This window comes from Gymnoscopelus braueri, assembly GCF_963280865.1.
Source record: "Gymnoscopelus braueri genome assembly, chromosome: 17".
NCBI lineage: Eukaryota > Metazoa > Chordata > Actinopteri > Myctophiformes > Myctophidae > Gymnoscopelus > Gymnoscopelus braueri.
In genome coordinates this window covers 38,817,116-38,837,332 of record NC_137617.1, presented here as the reverse complement: position 1 = coordinate 38,837,332, position 20,217 = coordinate 38,817,116, and the positions used below count along the sequence as shown (strand labels likewise).

The window sequence follows — 20,217 nt, the reverse complement described above, 5'->3', positions numbered from 1 at the left end:
CGGTGAACAGAATGCTAAGGAGTGCTCGTCACGGCATCCAAAGTCCTCTCTCCCCCCTCTCTCTCTCCCTCCCTCCCTCCATTAGATTCCTGTTAACTTCTCCTGCCTTGTTGTCTGCTGTTCACAGTGCCTCGCCGCGCAAACGCCCTGGGAAGAGGCGGCAGCACGCTTCACAAGAGCTCACTGCAGCGCTGGGCGAGAGACCGCATAAATCTATCCTAATTAAAAGGAGGGTTTTCATCATAGATTGGAGGGGGGGGGGGGGGGACTCTGTGTGGCACGTGTGACCCTGGCAGTCCTGAACAGCAGGGAACCGTATTCAAGTAAAAATCAGGTTTATTTTTTGCGCCATGCCTGTAGAAAAGTCTTTGAGTTCAAACCACTTGTGAGCTTCCCGCTAGGATTGTGTGTGTGTGTGTGTGTGTGTGTGTGTGTGTGTGTGTGTGTGTGTGTGTGTGTGTGTGTGTGTGTGTGTGTGTGTGTGTGTGTGTGTGTGTGTGTGTAATGGGTAAGTTGATATGTCGTAATCACTGATTACATTAAATTAGTGGCCTGGCATGGCCAGACTAATATCAATGCGTAGATGTTAGTCTGGAATCTCTGTGTGGAACCTGCACCAGGGGGCGGATTCACGAAAAATGCCTCTGGCGATAAACCTGCCCCATATTTGCATAGTGGTTCCTGATTGGTGCCAATTTTGGCACTGGCAGGTTCATCTGGTTTCCAAGCTAGCAAATTCGAGCATGGATTATATGTATATAATATATGGGGCGGCCATAGCTGAGTGGTTAGTGAGCCCGCCTGGGGAGTCAGAGCCCCTGGGTGTCCCAGGTACGATTCCAGGCCAGGCCAGGCCAGGCCATGTGTCCCTGACCTTAACCCCTAATTGCTCCCGAGCATCGGCTCCCAGAGGGAATGGCTGCTCACTGCTCCTAGTTGTTATAGGAATTTCACGAATTTCACGTATGTGCATATAATATACATATACAGTGACAAAAAACACCCCAGGGAGTGGCGACTATTCTACTATTCTATTCTATGTTGGCCGAAATTGGCCCATCACCATGTCCAATATGTGCCCATATGAAAGTGTATTATTTAAAAAAAAAATTACATATCATAATGCAGAGAAAGATGTTTGAGGTAATTTAGAAATGGTTCTATTTGTTATCTGTTCTTTTCTTTTAAGAAAAACATATAATGGTTATTTATGATGACTAAAATGTGCTTTCATACTGGTACTGTATGTTAAGAATATTGGCCGATTTATGCCTCACACATCCAGTATGGTGCTGCTCTAATGTAAATTTTGCATAAACATAAACCATGTTTTTGTTAATAGTTTTAATTTACTTTTAGATTTTGTGTATGTTTTACCCTTATCTCCATAATGATTAAAACATTACCAAACTTAGCTGAATAATTGAAGAAGTAAAAAGGCTGTTTGATTCAGCAAAGCATAAATCAATGTTTTCTCTAGAGTCTAACTTTCAGCCCCATTTTTCATATCAATCCGTGCTCTTAAAATGCAACCATAACATAATGTGTGTGTTGGCCAGGGTTGCCAGATCTGCTTTGTGAGCTTGTAGATCTGCTATTTTCAAATAGCTGATGTACATGTTAAAGTACTCATGTGGCCCATAGTCGCTTCTTTTGGGCTGGTTTTCCTAGACCTGGTTGCTTGTTTCTCTCACAGAATCTGGCAACACTGGTGTTGGCCCGTGTTCGGGGGAGGGGAAGCCGGGCGGGGAGGATGTGATAATTGTCTCTGCAAGTAAACCTAAAGGCTGGGGGGGGGGCACCCTGTATGCAGGGAGTGTTTGGCGGCCGGGAGGAGTAGGACGAAAGCTCTACGTCCTCCCGGTGGACGCTCCTCACTGGCAGGTGAGTCAGTAGGTTTCGACAGCAGTGACAACACAGACGTGTGTGTTTGGGGAGGAATCAATTGGCATAATAACTACATTGGGGAGAAAAATGGGTAAAAAGTTTTAAAAAAAGGGAAAAAACGTCTGGTTAGGTGCCATTCATCACAAATAAGGGTGGGTGAGTTGGCAGGCAGGTGGGGAGTGGAGTAGGTGGGTGCGTGAGTGGATAGATGACTGAGTGAGTGAGTGAGTTATTTGGGTACGGAAGGAGCCTCCACTTTTTAACCCAATAAGGCCTGACGTTCCGATTCTAAGTGTCTTCTAAATCCCAACAGTTTTCTAAAAAACGTTTTCATAATAGTCAAGGACCCCCAAAATTGTATGTATTTGGCCGCGGACCCCCATCTCAAAATATTGTGTTCCAGGGACCACAAAAGGCAAAGATTTTAGTAAAAAAATATTGCTTCAAAGTTTTGCACACATTTTCACGATTCTTCAAAAATAGCAGATCTACAAGCTCGTAGCGCGGAACTCGGTGCCGCGCTATGAGCTTGTATATCTGCTATTTTTGAATAGCCAAAGGTTATGGCTAAAATAAAATAATGGTTGTAGCTAAAATCAAAAAATTACACAGATGTGTTCCCGGTTTTGATGGATTAATAAAGCAGGAACTCTCCAGCACAGTCAGAGTCAAATTGGATCTGCCTCTGATTATTAAAGAATTCAAAGCTTTTCCCTGAGCTTTGGCGTGGGATAAGGCAATCGACACGACAGACATACATCACGTGCACACGCACACACACACACACACACACACACCTGTGTTTAATCAAACTCGCCGCAGAGTCACGAGGCACTTCCGAATTCCCAGCGACCCAACGGTACGCCTGGCAAATTACTATCGCAAACGTTCCAGGTAAAATACGCAGGAGCGGACCCACTCCATAGGTCTGCTAGATCCCACTGGAACACACACTCCCACGTTCAAACACATATTAAAGCAACCGAAAGCACAAAAGGGAAAATAAGAGAGAGAGAGAGAGAGAGAGAGAGAGAGAGAGAGAGAGAGCTCCAACTAATGAGAAAGGCTGGGCGGCTGGATTGGTTTCCAAAGTAGTCGCATCGTGATGCGTTGTGAGCTTTTAGAAGGGCTATTTTTAAATGTTTGATATTGACAAAAAAAAAATTTATTATAGATTATCAATATTTTTTTTTATAATTAATTAGTTCAATTAACTGTTGCACCCCTCCGGCACAAAGCACACGTTAAAGACTGCTGCAAGTATAAGTGAGGCGTACTGCACGCGGGGCGGACAACTTAATAACGCTCGTAGGGAGCATGGTCGTATCGCCTACTGAAAGGCAAGCAGAGCTACAGTATGAGGCAGTTCAGTGGCAGGAGGGCAGAAAGCTCTCCCCTGGTCCCAGAGAGCTAACCTTAGACGTTCCATTCCGTTACCGGGGGGGTCCTCTGTGACCTCATTACAGGGAGACTACAGTACAGGAGACTCACAACGTGCCAAACCTCTAATAGTAATTGAAGTACACACATGCACACGCACGCGCACACACATACACATGTTTTCATTAGATGGCACACAGACTAAATTGCCTGTTTTACCTCTGGGTCACATTAGGGCCTTCTCCAACAGCTGCTGGGGGTTGGAAATGTGACACACAGGCTCACATTAAAATCCAACAACAATGAAAAAAACATTAAAGCAGCTAAATTAGCGTGGTGAGCTTCATGTCACTTAACAGTTGACGTGCGAGGTCCATCACTTTTCTATTAGCCGTCCGCCAACCTCGCTGCTATGAGAGCTACAGTATAGCTCCATTTGTCAGAGGAAGAGCAGACGCAAAAATGCCCTTACAGTCCTATCTTACACATGTCATCACACTACACCACAAAGACACCCATCCACAATCGCAACACCAGAGGGGAGCTCCACTAATCACGTTCAACCCAGATTTGGCTCTAACGAGGGATTACATGTGTTCTCCTGCTTTGCCTCAAACATGTGGCTACCAACAGTTGTAGAACAAGTGAATCCTTACTCCCCCTCAAAACCGCTCTAAAAGAGCACTTACAGGTGGCTACAATTGGGAACTGGCCCCTGTACAAAGTCCCGGTTTTAATGGGACTAATAGAACCAGGGCCTGTAATGCTCACTGGCCTCTCCCCCGTTTATTCATATTAAAAGTAAAACTGCAGCTAGGGAATGAAACCTTTTTAAGCTTTTAAATTGGATTACATTACATTATAATGGGAGCTTGGCGGTTTAAAAAAGAAAAAAAAGAAAACTTCAGTACAGTACTTGAGTAAATGTACTTTGTACATGGGCCTCTGCGCATTTACTCAAGTGCTGTACTTAAGAACATTTTTTACATATTGTTTAACTTTACTGGAGAGTGTTCTACTCTACTACATCTCAGAGGCAAATATTTAACTTTTTACTCCACTACAATTATTTGAAAAATGTTGTTATAGTTACTTTGAAGATTTTGAATAGGTAAAAGTACCTAAAAAATGTACTCTGTTACTTTGCAGGCTGGCCTCTGCAGCAGGCAGAGAGAGAGAGAGGGCTGCTCAGGGAGCTGTTGGAAGCAGTGTTGCCATGTCTGCTTATAATAAGCGACTTTGGGCTTGTTTTTCAGTGAAGTTGCTTGTAAAATGTTGGTACTGTAGTTGCGGAATGTGCTTTTGGGCTCGTTTCTAAAGTGTAGTTGCTTATTTGGGCTTGTTTCCTAACGTTGTTCCTAACATTTTCATGTCAAGGACCTCCAAATGTATTTGTGGACCCCCCATCTAAAAAGAGTTTGAGCCAGGGATCCCCATACAAGGTTGGTGTTGTTCATTTTCTTTTTTCAAAATGTATACATTTCATTCAAGATTATTTTTGATGCAGATCTACAAGCTCACAACGTGTCGCACGACACGTTGTGAGCTTGTAGATCAACTATTTTCAAATAGCTGATGTAATAGGGCTCAAGGGGTAAAACTGGTCGCTTCTTTTAGGGCTCGTTTTCATTGACCTGCGGTCGCTTGTTTCACTCTCAAAATCTGGCAACTCTGGTTGTAAGCTTACTGCATACGCTATGTGACCAGACTGCAATGTGCAACATCTCACATTATATATCGATCCACTCCACTGGCTCGCTCCATGCATCCTCTTACCGCTCACACTCTCTCAGCTCTACACAGCACTCGCGTTCTCAACCTTCTGAATCTCAAGGACCCCCAGCGTGATATGCATATAGGCCACACGGACCCCCATTTGATCTACACTGTAAAATCCTCAGAGTTTATTTAACTATGAGAGCGTACATATGGAACCAAAATTGATACACTCTGGGAGTTACAGACCCGTAGTTATAGACTATGTAGCATTGAGAGAAACTCACTGGCTTGAGAGAGTAGCCTATACTCTCAACCCCACTCCCGTTTTAACTTGTGCATTAGTCATGTGAATTCATTCAGTCTGTGCTCAGCCTTTCATAAAGCAACCAAGAGGAAGCCATGCATCACACACAGGCACAGAGTGTAGTGCACATTCAGTGTGCCTCGATCTAGCAGTGGTGGAAAGTACTCTGAAAACTTCAGTACAGTACTTGAGTAAATGTAATTTGTACTTTGCACATGGGCCCCTGCATCAGACAGGCAGCCAGTGGTGGTACATACTAAAGTACAACTTTTGAGGATGTTTTACTTTACTGGGGTATTTCCATTTTTCTATACTTTTACTTCTACTCCACTACATCTCAGAGGCAAACATTGTATTCTACTCCACTACAATTATTTGAAAACCTTAGTTACTTTGTAGATTTTGATTATTATCTATCTGTATTATTAATTAAAACATACTTCAGCCCTGAATACTTTTCGGCCATTTGAAAATAGCCGATCTAAAAGCTCGCAACGTGTGTGTGAGCTGGTAGATCGGCTATTTTCAAAAGATTTTTATACATTTTAGACGTACGATAACATGAGAAACGGGACATTCTGCTTAATGAGTACCATCACTTTTGGTCATCTAAGTACATTTTGATGCCAATACTTTTGTACTTTTACTCAAGTAAATTTTGATTACCAGGACTTTTACTTGTAACAGAGTATGTCTGCATTGCAGTATTGATACTTTTACTTAAGTAGCTGGCCTCTAGTCTGTACCAGACCCATAGACAGAGAGAGAGTTACGTCACTAGCATTGTAAGAATGGAATGTGGAGTTCTCTTTTTGTCTCAATGAGGAAGTTCCAATGTTTGGAACTACAGGAGGCAACATCCTGCTTTGCGGCGAGATCAAAGCGTGACGCAACTCTCTCTCTCTATAGCACTGGTCTGTACAACAGTGTCACCGTGGGACTCGGAGCGAAAAAGAGAGAGAGAGAGAGAGAGAGAGCGCCCCCGGATTCGCTCTGAGCATTACACACATTCCACCATGAGAGACGAGGAGGCTGTGGGGTTATGGATGTGGCTTGGAAAAGAGAGCAGTCCTGAGGGGGAGTTTTTGAGGTGATGTCTAAATATTAACAAATACTAATGGCCGAAAATAGCCGATCTACAAGCTCAACACGTCACAGCACGACGTGTTGTGAGCTTGTAGATCTGCTATTTTCTGTGTCTGCGACATGCTTTCAAAGAAGACACGCTGGCTTGGCGACTGAGAACTTTAATCCATGTGAAAGTAGCAATACCACAATATAGAAATACTCTGTTACAAGTAAAGGGCCTGTGTCAAAATTTTACTTGAGTGAAAGTATATCAAAATATACTTGAAGCACCTAAAGTAAAAGTGCTTATTATTAAAAAAAATTGTCAAAATGTGACTCGTTGTGAGACTGTAGAAAGACTATGTTTTGAATAGCTCAAGTTTAAAATAGGGCAAGTGGTTAATGTATGTTTTGTAACATAACAATTACTACTAGTAAGTAAAGTTTTCAAGTAATTGGTAGTGGAGAAAAAAAAGTAAGTAAGTAAAAGTATGAAAATTGTAAAAAGTACCTCAAAATTGTCCTTAACCCATTAACTGCCAGAGGTATTTTCATATTTTTTTAGCCAGTGCCAGAGTTTTTCATTGGAAAAAAAAAAGTACTCAGGAGCCGAAATACATACTTTTTTAAGTTTTAAGCTAACAAGGAAGTGGATAGGAGTCTAGATATTCAACTAATCATATCTCCTTGGTCTTTGGGTGAAATTGGAAAAAAAATACATTTTTTTTTCACTTCACGTAGATCTACGCGATTGGCACGTGGCGGCTTTAAATCGGTTCGCGTAGACCTACGTGATTGGCAGTCAAATGGTTAAGTACAGTACTTGAGTAAAAATATTTTTTATTTCCACATTGAGAGACGAGGAGGCTGTGAGGTTATGGATGTGGCTTGGGAAAAGAGAGCAGCCGTTGAGGGGGTTTGAGGGAGGGGGAGTTTCTGCGGTGATGTCTAAATATTGGACACGCCGCGGGATCCCATGGTTTATGGCTGTGTATTATAAACGTTGGTGGGGGGGGGGGGTCAAAGTCTTAATGTGTGAGCCATTGGGCTGGAGAGAGAGGGGGATTTCCTGGGCTTAATAAACATGGCTCTCAGTCTCTCTCTCTCTCTCTCTCTCTCCTCGGCACCCTGGGAAATAAAAGCTGCTGTGTGCCAAACTGACAGCAGTAAACATAACGGAGCTGCTCCCCCCCGGGGCAGAGATGATTCTACACACACTGAGGAGATGATTCTACAAACACTGAGATGGAGTAGCCTCATGGATTAATCCAATAAGAGCGGGAACGCATCTGTGTCATTTTTAGATTTCTTTGGCTATTCAAAAACAGCAGATATTGAAGCTCATAGCGCGGCACTGAGTGCCGCGCTATGAGCTTGTAGATCCGCAATTTCTTTTTTTGAACAATCGTGGATTTTTTTTTGCAAATCTTTGAACATATATATATATTTTTTTTTAAAGCAAACTTTTGTGACTCAAATCTTTGCTCCTGGGGATTCTACAAATGTCTTCTAAATCCCAACAGTTTTTTGAAAAATTGCTATAATATTGGTGGTTCTCAAACTTTTTCATGTCAAGGACACCCAAAATTATATGTATTTGGCCATGGACCCCCATTTGAAAATATTTTGTTCCAGAGACCCCCAAAAGCAAAGATGTTTAGTAAAAAATGTCCGCTTAAAAAAAAAAAAGAATATTCACGATTTTGCAAAAATAGCAGATCTACAAGCTCATAGTGCGGCACGCGCTATGAGCTTGTAGATCTGCTATTTTTTAATAGCCAAAGAAATCTTAAAATGACACAGATGCGTTCCCTGTCTTAATGGGTTAAAGCAAAATAAAACCTCATGAGTGAAAATATTTGTATGGCCAAGTCCTAATGTGTGATTGGTCAAACAGTATAGTGTGAAAGGAGCCCCAAGCACTAGCGCTGATTCTTAAACAATTAACACAGTAAAGCAAAATGATTATGTTTCAGTAACATTGTTCCTGCTACGTACTGCCAACCAGGTGAAGGAATCACAGATTGAGGCTTTAATCTTTGCTTTTGCCTTTGATCTGCAGTCTTTGTAGATTTGTGAGTCAAAGTTATAGTTTCAAGGATGAGGCTGGCAGAGCACTGCGTCAGGCACCCAGAACTAGTGGAGTTCTAAACGGGCCTGAAAAGTGAGGCCTGGTGCACTTGGCCAGAACAATTACCATATTTAAAGGCCCGAAAACCCCCCCAAAAAAATGCCAGTAGGCAGTGCCAGTGGCTCAAATTATAGCAGAGTGAGAAAACGAACATATAATAGTTGGCGAAATGGCTAACAACACTGTGATAGGAGAGCGTGGAGGGCAGTGATTCAGGAGTCCTGAGTTGGAGTTGGCTAGACGGCACTCACGCAGTTTCAAGTTTACCTGACGTAACCTACAATGAAAAATCTGCCTCATCAACAAGAGCAGTGGTTCTCAAAGTGGGGTCCAGACTCCAAGGACCCTCAGGGTGGGGGGGGGGGACACACTTAAAGGTCTGTAACTCTGAGAGTATACAAATGGTCCATTTGGTTCCATTTGTATACTCTCAGAGTTATGGGAATCCATAACATAAATTTTAAAAAGTTTGAGAACCAATGAACTAGAGCATGTTTCAAAGACAAATCTCGGAAGCTACGATTAGCCAGCGTCGAGTACAGCTAAAAGTGCATCACAGAGAGTGATGGCTGACTGTCACGACGTTAAGTAAAGAGAAAGATCGCAGCAATGAACGGGAATGAGTTTGCAAATGAAAAACATCCGTTTTCAAAGAGCCCCGATATTAAGACGATGAACTGCTACCGACGCTGAAATCACATTAGCAAAATTGTCTGACTTATATTATTCCGGCTTCCATTTGGTTCCATTTGTACACTCAACAAAGTTGTGTAAGTGAGATTTTATAGTTAAACGTTTTTTTTTGTGTGTGAAAAGATAAAGCTCTGTATCCTGATAGTAATCATTGCTATAGAGTGTTTGTTCTGTAACAGAGGTCTCCCCCGTCTCACATTTTCAAATGGGTCGCCAATTCCATCCAATCTGATGAGAGAGTGCCCATTTATCAGCTTACATTTCATAGTGTTCCAGTTCCAATTTTGTCTGCTTATTTCTTTGCGTCATCACTTTCAATTTCACTTGTTTATCCTGCATCGCTCTCTCCTGATTGGATTAAATTGCTGTCCCGACCTGAAAATTCATTTTCTGTTTACTAAAAAGCTGCAGAGACAGGGAGACCAAAGTGAAAAAACTTATGTTGCTATAATATCAGTGGTTCTCAAACCTTTTTCATGTCAAGGACCCCCAAAATGATGTGTGTTTGGCCGCGGACCCACAGAAGCAAAGATTTGAGTTAAAAATGCTTTAAAAAAAAAATAATGTATATTCAAAGATGTTCAAAAAATGTCAAGATTTTTTCAAGAATAGCAGATCTACAAGCTTGTAGTGCGGCACTCTGTGCCGCACTACAAGCTTGTAGATCTGCTATTTTCGAATAGCCAAAGAAATCTTGACACAGAATGACACAAAATGATAGAGATGCGTTCCCGGTCTTAATGACTTAACACAGTGCAGTTAGAGGGCCTCCTTACCGTTCTGGGTGAGCTTGGTGGAGCAGACCAGGGTGGCGATCTGGAAGGAGTCCTTGCTGATGGTGCACGTGCCCAGGTTGTGGTTGTTCTTCCCCGTGGAGGCGTAGCCCTTCTCCTCCAGCTCCATCTTGGTGGCGGGCAGGTTGAGGTAGAGAGACGAGTCCTCCAGCTTCTTAGCTTCTGCCTGCATACGATTTGTCACACCATCATCAGATTTTAGTTGACGATATATTTTCGTACCAAATGATTTGCAATTAACGATTTGTGTTATTCTTTTTACATTGGAACATGTAGGATTTTTTTTACACAGGGCAGATATAAAACAACACATAAATGAAAATGACCGGCATGAATAACAAAAAATGAATATGGCCAAAACAGGCCATATATTTGATAAATGTAAACTTTCCAAAATAAAGTAATGGCAAAATAATTGCCGCAGAGTGCGTCGCATCGCGACACTCTGTTTCTCATTTGTGGGCTATGGACAGTTCAGAACCTGCCTACCAATGACATCATCGCTGAGGATTACAAGCTAATAGAAACTACAGCCTTTCTCTTCCTGGAAAGTTAGCATGCTGAAATAGAAGCCATTGTTGTTGCATTAATAAATAAAATAAAATAAACATTTGAAATTCTGTTCTAAAAGTTGTCAAAACTGGTTCTGAACTGTCCACAGAGTGAGTGTAGAAAGAAATGGTGAGGTGACATCTTATAATGAGCATTACTGAGGGCCAATTACTGTATATGAAGATTAAGTTGAAAATGGGTGAATAGAAATGGTCTTCTAAAAAAAGGAAGTGGTCTACAAAAAAGGAATTATGCACTCGAGGCTGTCATATGGCATCGTGTCGCGCCAACAACACCTGTAGCCTTGACATCATCCCGAAATATACGGTACCACAGACTTTCATGTATTTCACTGCTTAATTATAACATACCGTGATGGCATACATTATTATAGATTGCAGAGCCTTAGAATAATTATCCACACATCCTGAATGCTCAAAGAAAACAATGTGTTGTGTTGCTGCTGGCTGCGGCGTGACAGAATAACGGCGACGCTCATTGTGTGTTTGAACAGAAGAACTCTCTAAAAGACGTCCCTGTCGATGCTACAGCCTCCTCTGAGTCAAAGAGCTCATTCTACCCAGCTTTATCAACACAAACGATGAGGAAGAAGAATGGACTCAGTGGTGGGAGAAGTACAGTACTGTCGTTTGTTTTTTACTTAACCCGTTAAGAACTGAGGCCGATTCTACAAATCTCTTTGGCTTTTTCAAAAATAGCAGATATACAAGCTCATAGCACGGCACCGTGTGCCGCGCTATGAGCTTGTAGATCTGCTTTTTTTTGTTTTTATCGTGAAAATGTGTGCAAATCTTTGAATGTACAGTATATAATTTTTTAAAGCAAACATTTTCAAGTTTCTAAAGATTTGAGTTAAAAGTGTAAATATTCAAAGATTTGCACAAATGTTCAATTTGTTTCAAAATAGCAGATCTACGAGCTCATGGTGCGGCACAAAGTGACAAACTCTGAGCTTGTATATCTACTATTTTTGAATAGCCAAAGTATAAATTAATGGTTAAAGTTTTTTAAATCTAAAATGACACAGACGCTTTCCCGGTTTTAATGGGTTATGTGAACGTAGCAACACCACAACGTACCGTACAAATACAGTACAAGTAAGAGGCCTGTTATTCAAATAATATGCTAGTACTCCAATCTTTCCAATTTCTATCTTTCGTTTTTCTATAATGATCTACAAGTTCACAATGCATCGCAACGTGACGCATTGTGAGCTTGTGGATTGGCCATTTTTGAATGGCTGAAGTATACTGTACACTTCTACAGTAAGTGGTTAAAGTATGTTTTGCATTAATAATCTAGACCTGCAAAGTACCGGTAAGCTTGAGCAGTAAGCCGTCAAATAATTGGACTCACTTACTTCCCACCACTGAGTTCTGTGTCAAATTACAGCTCATTCTCCCCGTCTTTATGAACACAAAATGGTGATGAAGAATGAACTCGTATAACAAACACCATCTCCCTGGTTGAAACCCCCAAAAAACAATGAAAACAAGACGGAATAAAAAATATTACGGTTGATTCTCTCTTGTGTTAACTATTTAATTAACATGGAACGGGAGGGCCAACACAAAGGTGTCATTATACAGGCCGTTTTTAATTGGAAACTAATTTGATTTGTGTGCGTGGGGGGGGGGGCTAACGACGCTGCACTCCATATCAGCGCTGTCGGGCAGAAACCAAGTTTAAAAAATGGAGTACTTTTTCCACCAGTGTGTGTGTGTGTGTGTGTGTGTGTGTGTGTGTGTGTGTGTGTGTGTGTGTGTGTGTGTGTGTGTGTGTGTGTGTGTGTGTGTGTGTGTGTGTGTGTGTGTGTGTGTGTGTGTGTGTGTGTGTGTGTGTGTGTGTGTGGCGTGCGAGATGTGTTACCTTGTAGACGATGAGGTCGTGTTCTCCGTCTCTCAGCGTGGTTCCATCGTATCTCATCAGCTTGACGAAAGACAGAGCAAAGATCTTCTCTGATTTGTCTTTGGCTGCATGAGGACAGACAGACAGACATAAAGGAGTTAGGGCTGTAACAGTTTATCAATCTAATCAATTTAATTGATTATTAAACATTACGCATCTCTGTCATTTTACAATTCATTGGCTATTCAAAAATTGCAGATCTACAAGCTCATAGCGTGGCACCAAGTGCCGTGCTATGAGCTTGTAGATCTGCTATTTTTGAAAAAGCGTGAAGATTTGTGCAAATCTTTGATGCATCAAGTTCGGGGGTTGTGGGGGGATTTAGTATGTACTGTAGCTTTTTTCTCTTTCAAAAAACGTTTAATTAGCAAAAATAGCAGGCACAAGTTCACAAATCGCGCCGGGTTGCGAGCTTGTAGCTTTGCTATTTTAGTACTCATTAGTTTCATTTCACTTAAAGGTAGGGTAAGTGATATTTTTTGGTTAAAACAAAAAGTATTTTGTTAAAAGGTTAAAATACTATATTCTGATAGTAATCATTGCTATAGAGTGTTTTTTCAGTAACAGATGTCTCCCCATCTCTCCAGCTCTTTAATAAACAGAAAATACATTTTTCGGTAGGTGTCAAAATCTCAGCCAATCAGGAGAAAGTACCCATTTTTAAGCTTAATTTTTTGTATAGTGTTCCAGTTCCAATTTTGTCTGCTCATTTCTTAGTGTCATCACTTCCAATTTCACTTGTTTAATCTGTATCCTGATTGAGTTCTCTGTCCTGATTGGATAAACTTGGAAATGAAACTGAAACGAAAATGCATTTTCTGTTTAATAAAGAGGTGGAGAGACAAGGAGACTCCTAATACTGAACAAACACTCTATAGCAATGAGTACTATCAGAATATAGAGCTATTTAACAATTATTTTAACCAACGCAAATCACTTACCCTACCTTTAACAGTTTCTTTACTTTACTTTATTTGTTTATTTAGATGGGACACCGCATTATAATGAACATTACATATCAATATATATATCAGTCACAAAATATCGTCAGATGGGGGTCCACGGCCAAAGAAATAATTAATTTGGGGGGGGGGGTGTTCCTTGGCATGAAAACGTTTGAGAACCACAGGCATATAAACACGAGACGCTCAGCAGAAGAGCTCTTTCATAAACAGGCCAGAGAGTTATGGCTGTGTCCTGTAGCCACGTGTCGGGGCATGGTGCTACATACATCATCATCAGATCAGCGGATCAACAAGCCTCAAATTTACGTGCGCGCGGAGCCGCGGACGTGATTCAGATGCATTGTATCTGCATAAATCCCCCTCATTGGTTGGCTGCCCGCAGCCATGCCGGTGAATAATTGCCCGCACTGGGCGATGGAGAGAAACCAGCAGAAAGAGAGAGGATGACACTGTAAGCGTGCTGCTGCCATCCATGTTGAGCAGAACATTCCAACAGCCAGAAGAAGCAGACATGTAGAGTCTTATAAAAACAGAGTTCCAGAGTTAAAGGGATAGTTCACACAAAAATCGATTAGTCACCCCATGGATACTTGAATTCATGGATACTGTTTTTATCGCATTTCTAAGCCAATAATTTGATGACCAGCGGACCGGTAGGCAGCGGTTCCGGTAGGAGACACAAAGGAGACTCTTTGTGTCTCCTACCTACCGGAGACACAGTCTGCCGGTCATCAAATTAATGGCTTAGAAATGCGATAAAAACAGACAAAATATCCATGAATTCAAGTCTCCATGGGGTGACTAATACATAGGAAAAAAGTCGGGGGGTGAACTATCCCTTTAAGATGTTAGGGTTTAGTTTAGTTTTTGTCTTATACAGTATGTTATTAATTGCATACGTATATAATAGTGACATCACAGGCTGGTCAAATGAAGACCAATATACACATCGGAGCCACACTGCTCCCATGTGGATCCCCAGATCCACATGGTTCGATAATGTCCACGTCAACTACTGACTGACAGAGACTGAATGTCCAACTCTGAGGCTGGGCTGTCAATTTGTTTCCATGTTTGTTCCACTAAAATGACACTACCCTCATTAGGTAGTAAATGGTAAATGGTGCACTTATATAGCGCCTTTATCCAAGGCACTTTACAATGATTGTGCATTCACCCAGTCACACACACATTCACACACCGATGGTGGAGGAAACTTTAGTGTCTAAAGTGTCCTTGAGCAAGACGCTGAACCCCTATCTGCTCTTGATAGAGCAGGTTGCTGCCTCGCATGGTTTCACACAGCCATCAGTGTGTGTGTGTGTGTGTGTGTGTGTGTGTGTGTGTGTGTGTGTGTGTGTGTGTGTGTGTGTGTGTGAATGTGTGCGTGATTGTAAAGCACATTGTAAAGCGCTTTGGATAAAAGGCGATATATAAATGCACCATTTACCACATAATGGATGGAATTTAGGAGATTAAGGCCGAATGTATGTCACACACACAATCGCATCTCTTCCACTGCTGCCTGTAGTCAGTGACAGCAACAAAAAAAAAGAGTTTAGCAGGCTCATCAACGCCCGTGTAGCCAGAGTCACCTGAGGTGAGCTAGTTTCTAAGGTTAGCTATTAGCCCATTAAGACCGGGAACTTATCTGTGTCATTTTAAGATTTATTTGGCTATTCAAAAATAGCAGATATACGAGCTCATAGCGCGGCACACCTATGAGCTGGTAGATCTGCTATTTTTGAGAAATCTTGATTTTTTAAAAGATCTTTCAATATGCCTATATTTTTTTAAGACGAAATTTTTTACTAAAATCTTTGCTTTGGGGCGGGGGGGCTGGAACAAAATGTTTTGAGATGGGGTCCACGGCCAAATACATACATCATTTTGTGGGTCCTTGACATGAACCAGTTTGAGAACCACTGATATTATAGCAACATAAGTTTTTTCAAATTTTATTTTATTTTTATATATATATTCAAAGATTTGCCAACATTTTACACGATAAAAAAAAAAAAAAAGCAGGTCTACAAGCTCATAGCGCGGCAGCTTGTATATCTGCGATTTTTGAATAGCCAAAGAAATCTAAAAACGCTACTTTTCCGGTCTTAATGGGTTAAAGGCAAGATAACAGCAATTCCTCTGGGTTTGAAGACCCGGGCCGCCTAACGGCATTAGTCCCTGCAGAAAGCAGTATATATAGCGGAGGGAGATGGAGCGTGACGGGAGGGCTCTCCAGTTGGATTAGAAGGCCTATTGCTACGGCTGTGAGACCCTGTCCATTATCCACGAGAGAGACCTGTCCATTATCCACCAGAGAGACCTGTCCATTATCCACCAGAGAGACCTGTCCATTATCCACCAGAGAGACCTGTCCATTATCCACCAGAGGAGCTGCCTGTTCTGGGCTGAGACGCAAACATAACTCCGAGGGAGGAGGGTTAGTGGTGGCTGCAGATTACGGCACTGTGGTTCTCGATTTTTTTTTCTCCAAGTTTTCATTTTCCTATTGTCGAGGACCACCTAATTGTATTTGGACACGGACCCCCCTCTGAAAAGATTTTGTGCCGGCGATTGGTGTTTAAAAAAAAAGTCTAACTTATTAATGGAGGAGGAGGAGGACACTGGGCTGGAAGGGTGCGGACCAGGCAGGCGTATGCAAACCAATCCGTTCATCTCGGCCAGGAAGGCCTGCGTCGGGGTTTTGAGGCTCAAACTGTCCTTGAGGTGGTTCCAGGTGGTCCCCACGTACGTAAATGTGTTAATAAAGCATCAAAATCAGCTCACGGTAACCACCGTAGCCCTTTTTTATACTATTTTATATCGGCTGTTTAGAAATAGCCAATGTATTAGCTCACAACGTAAAATCTTGAAAATCTTTAAATGATTTTTTAACACATTGATGGCCAAGATTCTTTAATTTTTTTGGGAAAATTCCACAAGGGTCGACCGTCATTCAGAGAAGTAGAATGTGGATGTGACGTCGTTCCAAAAAAACAGGAAGCCATCTGCTTCCTGTTTGGGATTTTCAGAAAAACAGATGTAACTCAGTTTCTTTTTTTTGCATTGAAAACCACTAGTTTTCAGCGATGCCCCAAAATGGCGGATCGCGGTTGGAACGTTGTCGTTCCTATGGATACACAGATCCCTCCGCTAACCCACGGGGACTATTTTGTTTGTGTTTTTGGGACACAATGTTGGTTCCACGGCGTTTCAAATATCGGATTGATGTAATTATACGCTGGCAAGGGGATAGAAAACTATGTTTAATATCTTGGCAATCAATGTGTTAACGTGGCTGGCAGGACGGGGTTGCCATGTGGCGGGCAGATGGCACGCCACAGCGCGGCGGCGAGGCAGCGGGCACGGGCTATACCCTGCTCCTCTTGTCTCTACACACACCCCCAGAATTAACTCATTCACTGCCAGGCTTATTTCAAGCTTGTTGATCCATATGCCAAAGGCATTATGGATCAAACGGAGAAAAAAAATTCTCCGTTTAATTTTTAACATTGAAGTGGATGGAGAATTAACTTTTTGAAAATCGTTTTCTCCTAGTTCCTTTGAGATAAAAAAAAGGAAGAAAAAAAACAAAAATATAAAAATTAAAAATTTTATTTTGAAACTTTTTTTTTTTTTTAGGTGACGTCAAAAGACGTCATTGGCACTAATGGCGCACTGAAAACGGCCGTCAAAAGACGTCATTGGCACTATATGAGTTAACAAGGATATCGAAAAAGATGACTGAAAATAACAACACTGGCTCCCATCTGCCGGTTGGTGGAGGAAGTACTCAAAGAGTAAAAGTAGCAATGAATCGATACAAGTAAAGTATATTTTGCTGCTTGCTATACTTACTTACTTTTGGGCTTTTTATGCCTTTATTATTGATAGGACCGTAGGCTGACAGGAAATAGGGAGAGAGGGATGGGGAGTGACACGCAGCAAAGGCTGTCGGGATTGGGACTCGAACCCGCGACACGCTGTCAGGCTACATTGTAGCCGAGGTGCTCGGACCGCTACGCCAGCGGTCCGGGCCTGCTACTTTTACTTAAAAAACAATCTTAATGCTGATGGTTGCTTATATACGCGGAGGCGCCAGGGCCTAATATCGCTGATTAACGTGACACGGGGGTGAGCTTCTAAAGTATTTATCACAGCGCGACACATCTGTTTGGACTGGCTGGCTTCCATTTTATTTTGGCTGGCGGCCGATGGCGCGGCCGGCTTGGCTTGGCTTGGCTTATGGCTGGTCGTCAGGCAGGCAGGCGGGTGAACGGTTTTGTTCACAACGTGAACGTGTTGTTTGTACTCACAGTCCTGCGACGAGCGATGGCGGAAGGTGAAGCGCAGGTGGCTGCGATTCACGTCCTCGATGGGAATGGCCACCTGGGAGGAGAGAGAGAGAGAGAGAGAGAGAGAAGGTATCTCAAAAGGGGGATTAAACCACTTAACCTGTGTGGGTTGTAGGGCTGGTACATTAATATTCCTCGAATATGGGGAAAATATGTATTGTTTTTTTGTCATATTTATTTGACAGGAACAATACAAAAAACAATGTATTATTGGATCTGAGCACTTGATACGTTGTTTTTTGTATTGTCCCTGTCAAAAAAAACATTTAAAATAATAATAATAATAATATTCGAATATATTCTAATATCTGCCAATTTTTAAGACCAATATTCGAATATAATTTCTGTGGAAAGTTACCAGCCCTAGTGGGTTGGGTCCCCCAGATGACAGTGCATTGACAATTTAAGGACTTGTAAGACATTTTTAATACCAAAAAAAAAGGGAGAAAAAAATACTATCAACGGTAATCAACAAAATATACTATAAAAACTGGTCAAACATTGGCCAAATTGTCAAATCATATAAGAAAGAGACAAACGTGAAAATAGCAGCTCACAACGCTCACAACGCCTCGCAATTTATCTGTGGAACCGAGTCAAACACAATGAAATTCCTCAACTCCTACAATTCCGACCCTTGTCAGGGTCGGGGGTCCCCAGTTCAAATATGATTATTTTGGGGGGCCTGAAAAGGTTGAAAACCACTGATTTAACCATGTGTATAGGACTGAAGTGGGTAATGTATGTTTTGAAATAATAAATCAAAAGTAACTAATAACTAAAGTTGTCAAATAAATGCTGTGGAGTAAAAGTACAATATTTGGATCTGAGATGTAGTGGAGTAGAAGTAAAATTATTGGGAATTGTAAATACTCAAGTAAAGTACAAATGCCTCAAAATTTTACTTAAGCAAATGTACTTAGTTACTTTACACCACCGCACGCAGGCACACACACACACACACACACACACACACACACACACACACACACACACACACACACACACACACACACACACACACACACACACACACACACACACACACACACACACACACACACACACACACACACACACACACACACACACACACACACACACACACACACACACACACACAATTCCAGGTCAAATACCTTGTGTTGACAACAAGAAACACAAAAAGGCGGCTGCTCTCCGGCTGACCTCTGCAGTGAATTCCACCGTCCACCTTCGCTTAAAACATTCAACGCTTTTATCTCTCGTCCTTGCTGAATATTTATCATTCACCCTCCCCGCCATATATGTATTTAAATTTAAATTTCATGGCCCGGTAGGTTTGCAGGCTTATAAATATATTTGCCTCTGCCCTCATATTTGCCATATTATTTATGGGCCCTCTCAGTATTCATGTGCGTGTCTTTTTTATTATAAGCAGTCAACTTCCCAATGTCAACAGCAGTGGGTTAGCGATGAAACGGTCAAGGCTAATTCCCACTCCGGAGTGCGGTGGCGTTGCTTGCCGACAATAACAGATTTTCAAGCTACCAACTTGGCACAGCTTGAAAACGGTGTTAATTTTGACAGCAAATTTTGATTTAGGTTTAGTCTTTTGAATAAAATGTCATTTAGTTTTAGTCATATATAAGTCATAGATTCAGAGCTCCACAGCTGAATCTGTCAGCATATCCCATTACAACGTGTAGAGCTGTTGTTTTTAGGAATGAAAAGAAAGGAGCACCACCGGAAGAGGACTGAAGGAGAGACGCATAGATATAGAAACCTAGATAGCTCATTGGCCGTTGCCGTTCATTGGAGCGTCCTGTATCACGGCCGCCATTTTAAAGGAGGCACGCTTCCTGACTCCTGGCCAATCACAGCGCGTCTTTTCCGGGACTTGTCAGAATCTAGTTGTATAAAATTATCCCGTTGTATTTGTATACAACTAGATTCTGCCAAGTCTCGGAAAAGACCCGCTGTGATTGGCCAGTAGTCAGGAGGCGTGCCCCCTCTAATATGGCGGCCGCGATACTGACGCCCCAGAGTCGGAGGAGGCGTCTACCTTTATATGTCTATGAGTAAACAGGCCGACATTCGGTCTCTACGCAGGGAATTGGGCGGTGAATTCTTTTTTTTTTTGCAGATGGGTTTTCAGATTTGGTAGAACCACACTACTGGTTAACTAGAGTTATTGTGTGAAGCTCGAATGGGCTTTCCGTCTTAGCTCAGCAGTAGAAATTCCGGGTACTTTTAGTGAGATGTAATGAATTAAAGCAGGGGTCTTCAACAGGGGGTCCTCAGAGCTACTACAGGGGGTCCGCCAAATCTTTGTGTGATAGGATGTTTTTTTTTACATTAACCACTTGAACCCTAGAATTCCTTTTCTGAGGGGAACATTTTAGCCGAAAATAGCAGATCTACAAGCTCACAACGCCTCGTGCTGCGAGGCATTGTG

The 20,217-nt window shown here is 42.0% G+C and overlaps 1 protein-coding gene across 2 annotated transcripts in view; it reads right to left on the bottom strand.

Moving 5' to 3' along the window:
• dock1 (dedicator of cytokinesis 1) overlaps nt 1-20,217 on the bottom strand; it is a 455,553-nt gene that overhangs the window by 355,558 nt on the left and 79,778 nt on the right. For both annotated transcript variants that reach the window (XR_013934788.1, XM_080454394.1), the window contains exons 16-18: nt 17,742-17,814; nt 12,419-12,522; nt 9,959-10,142 (exon numbers count right to left, since the gene is read on the bottom strand). Coding sequence is in view for 1 of the 2 variants with exons in the window: in XM_080454394.1 (XP_080310520.1) it covers nt 9,959-10,142; nt 12,419-12,522; nt 17,742-17,814 (361 nt within the window). In the remaining variant the exon portion in view is untranslated. The remainder of the gene's footprint in view (nt 1-9,958; nt 10,143-12,418; nt 12,523-17,741; nt 17,815-20,217) is intronic.